The sequence below is a fragment of the Hylobates moloch genome, unplaced genomic scaffold (assembly GCF_009828535.3).
Source record: "Hylobates moloch isolate HMO894 unplaced genomic scaffold, HMol_V3 SCAFFOLD_9, whole genome shotgun sequence".
In the NCBI taxonomy this organism is placed as follows: Eukaryota; Metazoa; Chordata; class Mammalia; order Primates; family Hylobatidae; genus Hylobates; species Hylobates moloch.
Window position 1 is genome coordinate 12,359,047 of NW_026652284.1, and position 13,859 is coordinate 12,372,905.

The 13,859-nt window shown below is 47.8% G+C and overlaps 1 protein-coding gene across 1 annotated transcript in view; it reads right to left on the reverse strand.

Moving 5' to 3' along the window:
• Positions 1-3,319: 3,319 nt before the first annotated feature.
• Positions 3,320-13,859, reverse strand: part of LRRC38 (leucine rich repeat containing 38) — a 42,677-nt gene continuing 32,137 nt past the window's right edge. Inside the window, exon 2 of the mRNA XM_032758979.1 lies at positions 3,320-4,443. Within this exon, the coding sequence (XP_032614870.1) occupies positions 4,190-4,443 (254 nt within the window). The 3' untranslated portion in view covers positions 3,320-4,189. The remainder of the gene's footprint in view (positions 4,444-13,859) is intronic.

A 13,859-nucleotide genomic window follows, 5' to 3' on the forward strand; every position in this document is an offset into this window, starting at 1 on the left:
TTGTTTTTGAGACAGAGTCTCGCTCTGTCGCCTGGGCTGGAGTGCAGTGGCATGATCTTGGCTCACTGCAACCTCCACCTCCTGGGTTCAAGCAATTCTCATGCCTCAGCCTCCTAAGTAGCTGGGATTACAGGCATGCACCACCACACCCAGCTAAGTTTTGTATTTTTAGTAGAGACGGGGTTTCACCATGTTGGCCAGGATGGTCTCAATCTCCTGACCTCATGATCCGCCCGCCTCAGCCTCCCAAAGTGCTGGGATTACAGGCATGAGCCACTGCACCCGGCCGTGCTGGTCATGGTTCTAAATGCTGGGCACATGAGCTGCCCAACTCTCTGCCCTTGGGGAGCTCAAGTTCTAGTCCAGGAAGGTAAACAATAAACATGTAAACAAACACATAGATCAGATCATGGTATGAGCTGTGCAGACAATAATATAGGGTGGTGTGATAAGGCTGACACTGAGGAAGTAATGCTTGAGTGAAAACCCAAATGACACCTTTGGAGATGTGGGAGACCCTAAACTGGTATGTAGCATTGTCACTGTTAATAATGGCAATAACTTGAGACCCAATCAATGGCAAGTCGGAGAGCTCTAAATCATTGCCTATTGTTTGTGCAATGTCATGTCTCAAAAGGCATTTCCCCAGTTAAGCTGTGGCTCCTGGTCAGTTTATTTTCTTGGGACTGACTGCAGATCCTCCCCACCCCCAGGTCCCCCATGATCTCAATGTTTTATAAAAATTTTATATCCAGGCAGTAAGGGACCATTTTAACTGGACATCTTTTAAAGCTCCTGTTCTTCCCAATAATCACGTTCACTCCAAAACTCTTTGGTACAGCCAGCAGAAATGACTGCCCCTCCCCTGCTCACTAATTTATTCCGCGAATGAACCCTGGCCCCGGCGCCATGCAGGGCTTGTGCTTTTTTTTTTTTTTTTTTTTGAGACAGAGTCTTGCTCTGTCGCTCAGGCTGGAGTGGTGCAGTGGCAGGATCTTGGCTCACTGCAAGCTCCACCTCCCAGATTCATGCCATGCTCCTGCCTCAGCCTCCCGAGTAGCTGGGACTACAGGCGCCGACCACCACACCCGGCTAATTTTTTTGTATTTTTAGTAGAGACGGGGTTTCACAGTGTTAGCCAGGATGGTCTCGATCTCTTGACCTCGTGATCCACCCGCCTTGGCATCCCAAAGTGCTGGGATTACAGACGTGAGCCACTGTGCCCAGCCTCGCTCATGCCTTCTAAGGAAACTACTGAACCTGCTGACCAGCATGAATCACTTGAGGCAGACAGAAGGAATAAAGGAGACTCATAAAATGGGAATTCATCCACTAGAACCTATTAGAACAAGGGTCTAGTGCTATTTCCCCAGCTTAGGGTACCATGTCCCCAGGACTCTTGGAGGTACACATTATGACTTTGGTGGGGGCCAAAACCCAGTTGGGTTCATGCCTTTGAGTCTCAGGTAGTGGTGCTCCTGGGGTAGAGAGCAGGCCATGGCAGCAATTCCAACCCCACGTAGGTCTCAGCTGAATCTGTGGCCAGGCTGGGGAGGTGCTGACTTTAGATTGTGTGTTTTGCATCTCAAACTCCCAGGGGGAGCAGTATATGCACCAAGGGTCAGAGGCCATAGATGGGGCTCTCACAGGAGCTGAGGTTGCCACGGAGTCCTGGAAGATGCCACTCACTACTCCACTGACCCAGGGTCTCTGTGAGAAGGTAGCCCTCCTGAGCCAGCGGTCTCCTCCACTGGAGACTGCAATGATGGGGAGCAGAAGGGTGACCCAGAGTCTCCTCTAGGCTGAAGGGGAGAAAAGGGTGGAGAAAGAGAGTGGGAGAGTAGGAAAGAAGGGACGAGGTTAGGAGGCGGGAGAAGGGGGAAGCAGGATTCAGCCCAAAAGCCACCCAATCAAAGGCATTCTGCGATGTGATGGTTAATTTTGTGTCAACCTGACTGGGCCATGGGGTACCCAGATATTTGGTTAAACTATTTCCAGGTGTGTCTGTGTGTTTTTGGATGGGATTAACATTGGAACAGGTGGACTGAGTAAAGCAGATGGCCCTCCCCAATGTGTCAGGCCTCATCTAATCCAATAAGGGCCTCAATACAACAAAAAGGTGGAGGAAGGAAGAATCCACTGTTTTTCTGCCTGACTGCTGAGCTGAGTCTTCTCCTGCCCTTGGCCTGGGACTACACCATCAGCTCTCCTGTCTCCAGCTCACCAACTGCAGATCATGGGACATCTCAGCCTCCATCATCTCCTGAGCCAATTCCTTACAATAAATCTCTTTTTCTGTCTGTCTGCTTTTGGTTCTGTTTCTCTGGAGAACCCTAACACACCCCACTACCTCCGCTGGAGTGTCTTCTCCCAGTGACTCTCTGTCAAAGGACCTCGTTTATTTCCTTAATGATACTTATCTCTACCTGCAATGGTAGTTTTGTTTCCCTGCTTGTTTTATGTTCTACCCATAAGAATATAACACACAAGAGAGCAGGGAACCTGTGTTTCCTATCCAATGCATAGCCACAGTGCCTGGACCAGTACCTGGCACTCAAGCACTCGATAGCTATTTATGAGGGCAAAGATGGAAGGGAGCAAAGGAGGAAAGAACCAGGAATATATGATAGGAAACAATGGAGAAACGATTCTCAAAAATATCTCGAGAGTTGGTGTGAGGCCCTCATCCAAGTCTCAGCCCCCAGCCTCATCCAATGCTGCTAGCACAAGCTATCTTGTATTAACCCACTGGGGTGTTAAGACTTGTTTGTTTCATATTGTCTCTGAACCAAAGTGCTGCATTCCACATCCTGGAAAATACTTTTTTTGGTGCCTGTCATAGCCTGTGCACCAAAGCAATGTCACATACACCCTAAGGGCCACTGATGGAAGTTTTTCAGAGCCCAAGTCCCAGTGTTTTGTTTGTTTGTTTGTTTAAGCATTTGGTTGATCCAGTGCAACATGTTGATTGGAATCCTGGCCTCCGGGCAAGTTTACCAAAAGTTCCGGAGATCTAGAACTGTGCTGACATAGAGAGTAGCCGGGAAGGGACTCAGGAAGTGGGTGATGGAGGAGAACAACCTGTCTGTCCTTCAGAAGGAAAAATGATGCTGAGCAGAGAGACCATCACAACTGTACAAAGCAACTAATCCTTCCTCTACAAGTCGCTACCGCTTAGGATAAAGATCAGGGTTTGAGTTATGTCAAGTCAAAGTTTTCCCAACCAGCTTACCAAAATTAACAACAGACACCCTCTGACCAGTTCTTAGCTTCTTCATGGGTCCATTTCGACCACTATAACAGAATACCAGAGATTGAGTGGCTTACAAACAACAGATATTTATTTATTTCTCCCAGTTCTGGAGGCTGGAAGTCTGAGATCTGGGTGCCAGCATGGTTGGGTTCTGGTGAGGGCCTGCTTCTCGGTTCATGGGCGGCTGATTTCTTGCTGCATCCTCAAGTGTTGGAGGGGTGAAGGAGCTCTCTGGGGCCACCTTTCATGAGGGCACTAATCCCATCATTTGGGCCCCATCCTCATGACATGATCTAAACCTAATCACCTCCCAAAAGCCCCACCTCCAAATACCATCACATTGGGGATTAGGTTTCAACATATAAAATCTGGGGGAACATAAACATTTAGTTTATTGCACACGAGTTTATTAGTTCTCAGTGTAACACCCCAAGGTTGCTGAGGCCTATTATATAAGGATCAAGGTTCTCATTCTTGTGGTGAATGATCTGAATTTGAATCTCCACTGTTTGAGCTGCTATTTCTTGGGAGGAAGGCAGATGTTCCATGATCTCCCAGTACAGGTCAGAAAAAGAATGGCATAAAATCATCTTTGCCATTGAAAGCTGCCAGTCTTCATATCTCCTGGGGGAGGCTTTTAGTCATCAGCCATGAAGGCTGACTTGGTCATCTTCTCCCCCAACACACACCTCAATCTGAGAGGCAGGTTATGCTCCAGGAATAATTCCCTCCATCCTTCCTGGGCTTCTGTGCTCTGCTGATTCTAAACTCTGAGATCGGTGGTCCCAGGTGTACCCAGGGGCCAAGACATGGAACAGGCTCTGTTCGTTTCACGGACGGTGGCCAATGCTTTTCCATTTTCAGCATTTCCCTCTCTTCTTGGAGAAAGCTTCGGGTTCAGTGCTGGAGAGTAAGGAGCGGGAGGGAGGAGGTGGCTCAGTCATCCTCGTCCTCATCTTCATCCTCCGCATCTTTGTTGGGTGCACACCTCTGGAAGCACTGCACCACGGTGGCCAGAAAGAAGCTGGAGATGATGGCCGCAATGGACACGGCCACGCCGGAGAAAATGATGATGAAGAGGTCTGTGAGTGACAGGCTGAACCTACACTCGCTGAAGCTGGCCTCCGACAGCTCACGCAGGGATACCCTCCTGCTCTCCATGGGCAGGGAGCACTGGATTTCATCGAGGCCTGAGAAAAGGCAGGCAGAGGAGAGAGAGATTTAGACTGCAGCTCAAGGTTGCCTAAAAGTTGACAAGGCAGGTGCTTACAAAGCCAGTAATGTGCAAGCATCCTCCCAAAAATAAAAGGGGGTAAAAGACTTATTTAAACGGAATTTAAACTAAAAAAAAAAAAAAAAAGCCTTAGAGTGATCACCATGGGAAAAAATTGGAATGTGCTGGTCTTCACTGACCTATTTTCAGGTTTTTCTTTTTTTTTTTTTTTTGAGACTGAGTCTTGCTCTGTCGCCCGGGCTGGAGTGCAGTGGCGAGATCTTGGCTCATTGCAAGCTCTGCCTCCTGGGTTCATGCCATTCTGCCTCAGACTCCTGAGTAGCTGGGACTACAGGCGACTGCCACCACGCCCAGCTAATTTTTTGTATTTTTAGTAGAGATGGGGTTTCACCGTGTTGGCCGGGTGGTCTCGATTTCCTGATCTCATGAGCCACCCACCTCGGCCTCCCAAAGTGCTGGGATTACAGGTGTGAGCCACTGCACCTGGCCTCTTTTTGGTTTTTTCTGTTTTTTGTTTTTTGTTTTTGAGATGGAGTCTCTGTTGCCCAGGCCGGAGTGTAATGGCATGATCTCGGCTCACCTCAACCTCCACCTCCTGGGTTCAAGTGATTCTCCTGCCTCAGCCTCCCGAGTAGCTGGGATTACAGGCGTGCGCCACCACACCTGACTAATTTTAGTATTTTTAGTAGAGATGGGGTTTCACCACGTTGTCCAGGCTGGTCTTGAACTCCTGGACAGGTGATCCGCCCACCTTGGCCTCCGAAAGTGCTAGGATTACAGGCATGAGCCACCATGCCCAGCCAGGCTTAGTACTCTTTTGATTTTGAATTACTCAGAGCGGGGATAGAAGGGCACCATTATCTGTTTCGGGTTTAGGACCTCTGTAGACCCTAATCCAGACCCGGCTAGTAGCAGGAGTGGAGGTTGGGGCAGATGCAGTGGGATGGGTCAGTGCCAACTAGTGGACAGACCCTTCACTTGGTAGTGCCATTTTCCAAGTTAGATACTATCTTCCTCTTCACTGTCCTCTGAGTGGAAGTGAAAGGAGGGTTAGCATTGTATTGTAGGAACCCCACAACCCCAAAAGGATTTTCCCTTGACAGGGGTGGAGAACATAAGGGTGTATCTGAAGGTGGCCTTCAAATAGTGCTTGGTACTTGGAAGCTTGGAGGAAGCTTCCATGTGCTTAGGAATCACCTAAAGACTGTTAAAATGCAGGTTCCAAGGCACCACCCATGGGGAATCTGATTCAGTAGGTCTGGGGTGGGGCCCTAAACTCTGCATGTTTAATAAGTACTTTTAATAACCAGGTGATTCTGATGCTGTGGATCCTGAGACCCACTTCAAGAAGCATTATTTTCTAGTTGTCAGAGGAGGTTGGCAAGGGGTTTGAGAACTTCTAGGACACTCACTTCCACTAGGACCAGAGGAGCCCTTTTTTTTAAAATTTATGTATTTATTTATTTTTGAGACAGAGTCTCGCTCTGTTGCCCAGGCTGGAATGCAGTGGCACAATCACAGCTTACTACAACCTCCACCTCCTGGGTTCAAGTGATTCTTGTGCCTCAGCTTCCCGAGTAGCTGGGATCACAGGTGTGCGCCACCATACCTAGCTAATTTCTATATTGTTAGTAGAGATGAAGTTTCACCATGTTGGCCTGGCTAGTCTCAAACTCCTGGCCTCAAGTGATCTGCCCACCTCGGCCTCCTAAAGTGCTGGAATTACAGGTGTGAGCCACCACGCCTGGCCTTAGAGGAGCCCTTTAAAACTGTGTTTTATATGTTAGGATTGTCTTCCCAATTTTACTTGAAGAGTGTTTGACTAATTTATGAAGACATTTCAAACCCTCCAGCCTAGAAAAAGACCACAAGTGAGTGTGTGCTGAGCGAGAGCTTTATAATTAATAACACATACATGCTACATGGGCCTTACCACAGGCCGGGTACTGTTCTAAGCATTTGGCTATATTGATTCATTTAATCCTTACAACCACTCCATGGGGGTGGGTTCCATTATCATCCCCATTTTACAGATGGGGGAACAGGCTCAGAGTGGTCATGTAACTTGCCCAAAGCTGTACAGCTAGTATGTGGCTGAGCCTGGATTACAAGTCAAGCAAACTGTCTCCAGAGACTTGGCCTGTAGCCACTGTGTCTCCAAAACGAAGAGGAAAGGGGAAGAAAGCCAAGAAGAAAAGCGCCAGGGATGCAGGTGATACAGACACAGGAAACTGATGCTTTCTTCCCGTGGCTGCCATCACATGACAGTGACAGAAGTTGCCAGTCAGCTGGTGGTATCTTAGCATAATGGGCTTATAACATTTTAGAGACACCTCCCGAGGATGGTTCCCTTATCACTAAACTACTGCTTTTGGGGAATCCCACCTGCCATCAAGTGCAGTAGAAGGCAGCTTTGAGAATTACAGACAGGTGGATTCTGTACCCTCCATCTGCTTATATGAATCAAAAGGGAGACTTGCCTGAGACGTGAGAAACTGGGCACCATGAGAGGTGGCTCTCCATATGCTCATTTATTCATTTAATAAGAACATATTGGTCAGGCGTGGAGGCTCACACCTGTAATCTCAGCACTTTAGGAGGCCGAGGTGGATGGATCACTTAAGGTCTGGAGTTCAGGACCAGCCTGGCCAACATGGTGAAACCCTGTTTCTACTAAAAATACAAAATACAAAATTAGCCAGGCATGGTGGTGTGCTCCTGTAATTCCAGCTACTCGGGAGGCTGAGGCACAAGAATCACTTGAACCCAGGAGGCGAAGGCTGCAGTGAGCCGAGATAGCCCCACTGCACTCTAGCCTGGGCGACAGAGCGAGACTCCATCTCAAAAAAAAAAAAGAATGTATTGAAGATGAGATTTCACCATGTTGCCCAGGCTTGAATTTGTACTTCTCTTGGGCCAACAACCGGGTTGGTGATATACAAGGCAACTAAGTCCTCTACCCTCAGAGAGTGTAAATTCTAGTGCAAGAAGATAGACATTCATTTATGCCACAGATATTTTTGAGTATTTGCCATGTACGAGGCCCTGGGGATACAGCAGGAAACAAAACAAAGCCTTTGCCTTCATTCAGCTTACATTTTAGACAATAAATGAATAGTTCAAGACATATGTAAAATGTTTAGGGTGAAACGTCAGGGTAGAATGATAAAGAAAGTCTGGGACAAAGAATTGTCTTTAGAAGGGGTGGTCAGGAGGTATTATTTCAGCTAAGGTCAAAAGGATGAGATGAAACTAGCCATGAGAAGAACATTCTAGGCAGAGACAAGAAGCTGGGAAAGAGGCTGGGTGTGGTGGCTCATGTCTATAATCCCAACACTTTGGGAGGCCAAGATGAGAGACTCACTTGAGCTCAGGAGTTCGAGACCAGCCTGAGCAACATAGCAAGACCCTGTCTCTACAGAAAATTTAAAAATTAGCCAGGTCTGGTGGTACACACCCGTAGTTCAAGCTACTCAGGAAGCTGAGGCAGGAGGATCATTTGAGCCTGGTAGACTGAGGCTATGATCACGCCACTGCACTCTAGCCCAGACAACAGTGAGACCCTGTGTCAAAAAAAAAAAGAAATGTTGGGAAAGAGCTCAGCATTCGGGGAACACAATGTAGCCAGGGGTAGCTGAGTGAACATAGGAGAATTTAGCATCAGCTTAGGTGAGAAACATACCATGTGTTGAGATAAAGCCCCTGATGGTTAAGGTCTCTGAATAAATATTATGAACGGAGCCCCCTCATCGCCATTACCAGCCCTCCTTGGACATGAACCAAAGAAATAGCTTATGTTGTACAGAGCTGCTAAAGCTGTTTGTTACCAAGCATAATCATCCTGACTGATACACAATATAAGCTATGTACAAATTCAAATGATGACCATGATTTTACAAACCTCGGTTATAAGAGAATGAATTGTATTAGAATGCATAAAGAGTTCAGATCTTTTGTTTCTGATCTGGAAGAGGAGAGAAAAATAAATAGAGTAGTAACTAACAGTCATGTTGCACTTACTCCGTGCAGATCTTGTTCTAATCGCTACACACGTTTTTACTCACAACAATCTTATGAGGTAAGTGCTGTTGTTATGTCCATTTCATGGATGAGAAAACTGAGAGCATTTGCATAGCTTGCCTTTGGCAATGCAGCTTCACAGTGATGAAGCCAGGATTTGAACCCAGCCACTTGGCTGTGGAAGCTTACTCTTATCCTTTGATTAACAAGGTGCCCTTTTCTCAGTGAGAAGAGCCAGAGAGAGAGAGAGATGCAAGGACGCCATTTTGACATGAAGCTCAACTGCCTTCAGCCTCCGCTTGCCTCTGGCTTTGTTCAACTCTCAGGAAAACCTTCACTTGCTCTCTTTTTTAGTGCTTCCAGGTTTCATAAAGCTGACCCTTAACCCATTTCCAGCATTATGTGAAAGTTGAAATGATTTCTTCACACCTCAATAATTAGCAGGCTTCTGTCCTGGAAAAAGCAGCCCTGCTAATTACACAGCAACCCTGCAACCACCATAGGGGGTTTTGTGTGCCTTTTTTTCTCCATCTCAGAAACAGAAGATGGAGGAATAGGGTCTGAGCATCCTCCTTCCTTCTGTCCTGCCCCATCTTTTATGTAGTCTACAGCCAACCCATGGATGCTTCTGTCCCATGGGAACCATTGCCTAGCAACCAGACTCTGCGTTCCCTCCTCTCCCGGAATCAGTGTCTGCTTTATATACCCAAGGAATTAGCTGGACCAGAGGTCTGCAGGCCTCCCCAATTTACACTTGATTACTGTTTTTGACTCTTTCTTTTTCTTAAAGAGGCCAAACTTCTCCTGAGAATTTTAAATGCATTTGAATAAAACAGGAGAGCTTTATCTTTTAAAAACTAAAAATAAAAACAGGAGCACTTTAAAACAAAGTTATACTGGGGCTTTTTTTTTTTTTTTTTTTTTGCAGACACTGATGTCTTCAATGAAAAAATGGAAAAACATCAATCAATCTGCTTCCTAACAGCCCACCCCAGCCAAAAATGATATGAAAATAAATAAGATGGACACCAACAGACTGTGTGAAGCACAGACGGTTTCTAAAGCCAGCAGATTATTTGCAGCCTCCAAACTAGTGACAGATCATTATTTAGCTGGAGAAATTTTCTAGAAATCCTCATCTTCAGGAAGCGGTATCAGCTGGAAAACCACCACAACCCAACAACATAAGTCCATGGCGCCTCCCGTTTAAATCCAACCTTTGCAAGCCACCACTTCCCAAGTCAGTTCTGATTTCCACAATGTTCTTTGTGCCTTGAGACTCATCTTGGCATTTTTACAAAGTGATAATTTTAGAAAATGTCATCTCACATTTCTCTGTGGCTAGAAGAAATGGGCTTGTTTGAAAAACGGTGCACACAAGCCCACCAGGGGCAGGGACTTCGGAATGGCAGTGCTTAGTGGGGCTTTCATGATAAGATCCACTGACTTGATGAGCTTTCATAGCTCACAAAGGGCAGAGAAATAAGAAGAGTTGGACAAAGAGAGTCTGCCAGGCAGGGAGGGCCCAGCACAAGGCTGAGGGTATTGCTACAAAAGCTGTCTATAAAGGCTGTGAAGCCAACAGCACAACTCTGGACTTGGCAAAGGCAGACTCCAGGGTCCCCTCTTCTCACCTAGGGGACCTTTGTTTAGACCAGGGTTTCTCAACTTGGCCGTTACTGACATTTGGGATAGGATCATTTTTTGACATAGGGGCTGTCCTGTGTCCTGTAGGATGTTTAGCAGCATCCCTGGCCTCCACCTACCAGATGCCAGCAACATCCCCCACCCAGTGTGACAATCAAAACTGTCTCCAGTCCAGGCGCGGTGGCTCATGCCTGTAATCCCAGCACTTTGGGAGGCTGAGGCGGGTGGATCACCTGAGGTCAGGAGCTCGAGACCAGCCTGGCCAACATGGCGAAACCCTATCTGCACTAAAAATACAAAAATTAGCTGGGCATGGTGGCGCATGCCTGTAATCCCAGCTACTTGGGAGGCTGAGGCAGGAGAACTGCTTGAACCCAGGAGGTAGAGGCTGCAGTGAGCTGAGATCAGGCCATTGCACTCCAGCCTGGGTAATAAGAGTGAAACTCCGTCTAAAAAAAAAAAAAAACTGAGGATCACTGCTTTAGACTGAAATGCTCTACTAAGTATATAGCTATTATGTAGACTTTTAAATTTTTTTGTAAAGACAGGGTCTTGCTATGTTGCCCAGTGATATGGTTTGGCTGTGTCCTTACCCAAATGTCACCTTGAATTGTAATAATCCCTAACTGTTAAGGTGGAGATAATTGAATCACGGGGTTGGTAGGTTTCCCCCATACTGTTCTCCTGGTTGTGAATAAGTCTCAGTACCATGATGTTTTCATAAATGGGAATTCCCCTCTACATGTGCTCTTGCCTGCCACCGTGTAAGATGTGAGTTTGCTCCTCCTTCATCTTCCACCATGATTGTGAGGCCTCCCCAGCCATGTCGAACTGTGAGTCCATTAAACCTCTTTCCTTTATAAATTTCCCAGTCTCAAGTATGTCTTTATTAGCAGCATGAGAACAGACTAATACACCCAGGCTGGTCTCCAACTGCTGTCCTCAAGCAATCCTCCCACCTCAGCTTCACCAAGCTCTGAGATTAAAGGTGTGAGCCACCAGGCCCAGCCATTAGGTGGCTATTATGGCCTAAACATTTAGATCCGTAAAATGCATATGTGGAAGCCCTAGCCCCCAGTGTGATGGTATTTGGAGGTGAGGCCTCTGGGAGGCAGTTAGGGTTAGATGAGATTAGGTAATTAGGGTGTGGCTGTCCTGATGGGATTAGTGTTCTTCCTTCGCACCCCCCACAAGATGGAGTCTACTCTGGAGTGCAGTGGCGCAATCTCGACTCACCACAACCTCTGCTTCCCGGATTCAAGCGATTCTCCTGCCTCAGCCTCCCAAGTAGCTGGGATTACAGGCATGCACCACCATGCCCAGCTAATTTTTGTATTTTTAGTACAGACGGGGTTTCACCATGTTGGCCAGACTGGTCTCAAACTCCTGACCTCAAGTGATCCACCCACCTTGGCCTGCCAAAGTGCTAGGACTACAGATGTGAGACACGGCATCTGGCCAGGGATTAGTGTTCTTATGTTTTTATTTTTGTTTTTTTTTCAGACGGAGTCTCGCTCTGTCACCCAGGCTGGAGTGCAGTGGCATGATCTTGGCTCACTGCAAGGTCCGCCTCCCAGGTTCACACCATTCTCCTTCCTCAGCCTCCAGAGTAGCTGAGACTACAGGCACCCGCCACCATGCCCGGCTAATTTTTTTTGTATTTTTTTAGTAGAGACAAGGTTTCACTTTGTTAGCCAGGATGGTCTCGATCTCCTGACCTTGTGATCTGCCCGCCTCAGCCTCCCAAAGTGCTGGGATTACAGGCATGAGCCACCGCGCCCAGCCAATGTGTTCTTATAAGAGACACCAGAGAGCTCTCCCAATCTGTCTCTGTCTCTCACTTTCTTTCTCTCTTTCTGCCATGTGAGGAGCCAGAAAGAAGGCGACCGTCTGCAAGCCAGGAAGAGAGCCCTCTCCAGAACCCAGCCGTGCTGGCACCCTGATCTCAGACTTCCGCCCTCCAAAACTGTGAGGAAACAAATGCGTGCTTGTTAAACCACCAATCTATGGTGTTTTCTTATGGCAGCCTGAGAAGACTAAGATAGTATAACCTTCTAAGATGGGCCTATTTTTAGTCAATAAATAGACATTTCGTTATTAAATGGCTTCCTTTAATTCATGCATTAAGCAAAACAGGTGAGGCTTTATGCTACATGCCATGCAGGATACAAAAGGAAGGAAGGAAGGGAGGATGGAAGGAAGGCAGGGAGAGAGGGAGGAAGAGAGAGAGACAGAGAGAGGTGGCCCTGGCCTCATGGAGCTTAGGTCTTACAAGAGAGGCATTGGGATACAGGCACAAAAGAGGACACTTAAAGTACAAAGTGCAAAGCCTGGCCAGGCACGGTGGCTCACACCTGTAACCCCAGCACTTTGGGAGGCCGAGGCGGGTGGATCGCCTGAACACGGGAGTTCGAGACCACCCCGGGCAACATGGTGAAACCCCGTCTCTACTAAAAATAACAAAAAAACTAACCAGGTGTGGTGGTGCACGCCTCTAGTCCCAGCTACTTGGGAGGCTGAGACAGGAAAATCGGTTGAGCCCCAGAGGCAAAGGCTGCAGGGAGCCGAGATCACGCCACTGCACTCCAGCTTGCGCTGCCGAATAAGACTCTATCTTGAAAAAAAAAAAAAGGAAAAAAGAAAAAAAAAGTGCAAAGCCCCACAAGACAGGTCAAGGGCAAGCTCACAGAGGGGGCTTTGGGGGCTGGATCAGCAGGACAGTGGAAGGATGGGCTGGCATGTGGCACATGGAGGTGACGATGGGATCCCTGCGATGTTCCTACTTGACCTTGGAATGTTCTCCTCTTCCCGACCCATCCCTTCAGCTGTCTAAGTTAAGAATAGCGAAGGAAAGCCAATACTTCACAGCACCTGGTGTGTGCCTGGCACACTCGAAGCTTCACAAAACGTACTAGCCTTGTTTATTCCTCAGGCCAACCTGATCGGAAGGCCACTATAAGTACCCCCATCTTACAGCTGACCAAACTGAGGCACAGAGAGGGCAAGTGACTTGCCCAGGGCCACGTAGCAGGGAAATGCCGGAGCTGGGCCTGACCCCAGCTGGTCTGGCTCTGGAGCTTGGCCACTGCATCGTGCCTCCCACTCTCCCAGGCATGAGACCTGGGGCTGCACCAGCCTGGCCCAGCCCCTCCCAACAAGCTCCCTCGAGGCACAGTGTCTTTTTTTTTTTTTTTTAATTTTATTAATTTATTTATTTAATTTTGAGACAGAGTCTTGCTCTGTAGCCCAGGCTGGAGTGCAGTTGTGTGATCTCGGCTCACTGGAACCTCTGCCACCTGGGCTCAAGCAATTCTCCTGCCTCAGCCTCCCGAGTAACTGGGATTACAGGTGAATGCCACCACGCCCAGCTAATTTTTGTATGTTTAGTAGAGATGGGGTTTCACCTTGGCCAGGCTGGTCTCAAACTCCTGACCTCAGGTGATCCACCTGCCTCGGCCTCCCAAAGTGCTGGGATTACAGGCGTGAGCCACCACACCCAGCCCAGGCACAGTGTCTTCTAAAGAGATGGCCTAGAACTCTCCAGCCACCCTTCTGGTCCCACTATGAGCTGGAAAGGCTGGGAAGGTGAAGCCACCAGGCATCCAGGGAGCACAGCTTCTGGACACCCTTGTCAGAAGGGCTCCCTGGATGCCCTGAAATACAGAATGGAGAGATGCTGCCCACATTAGGGTTAGGACAGACCCC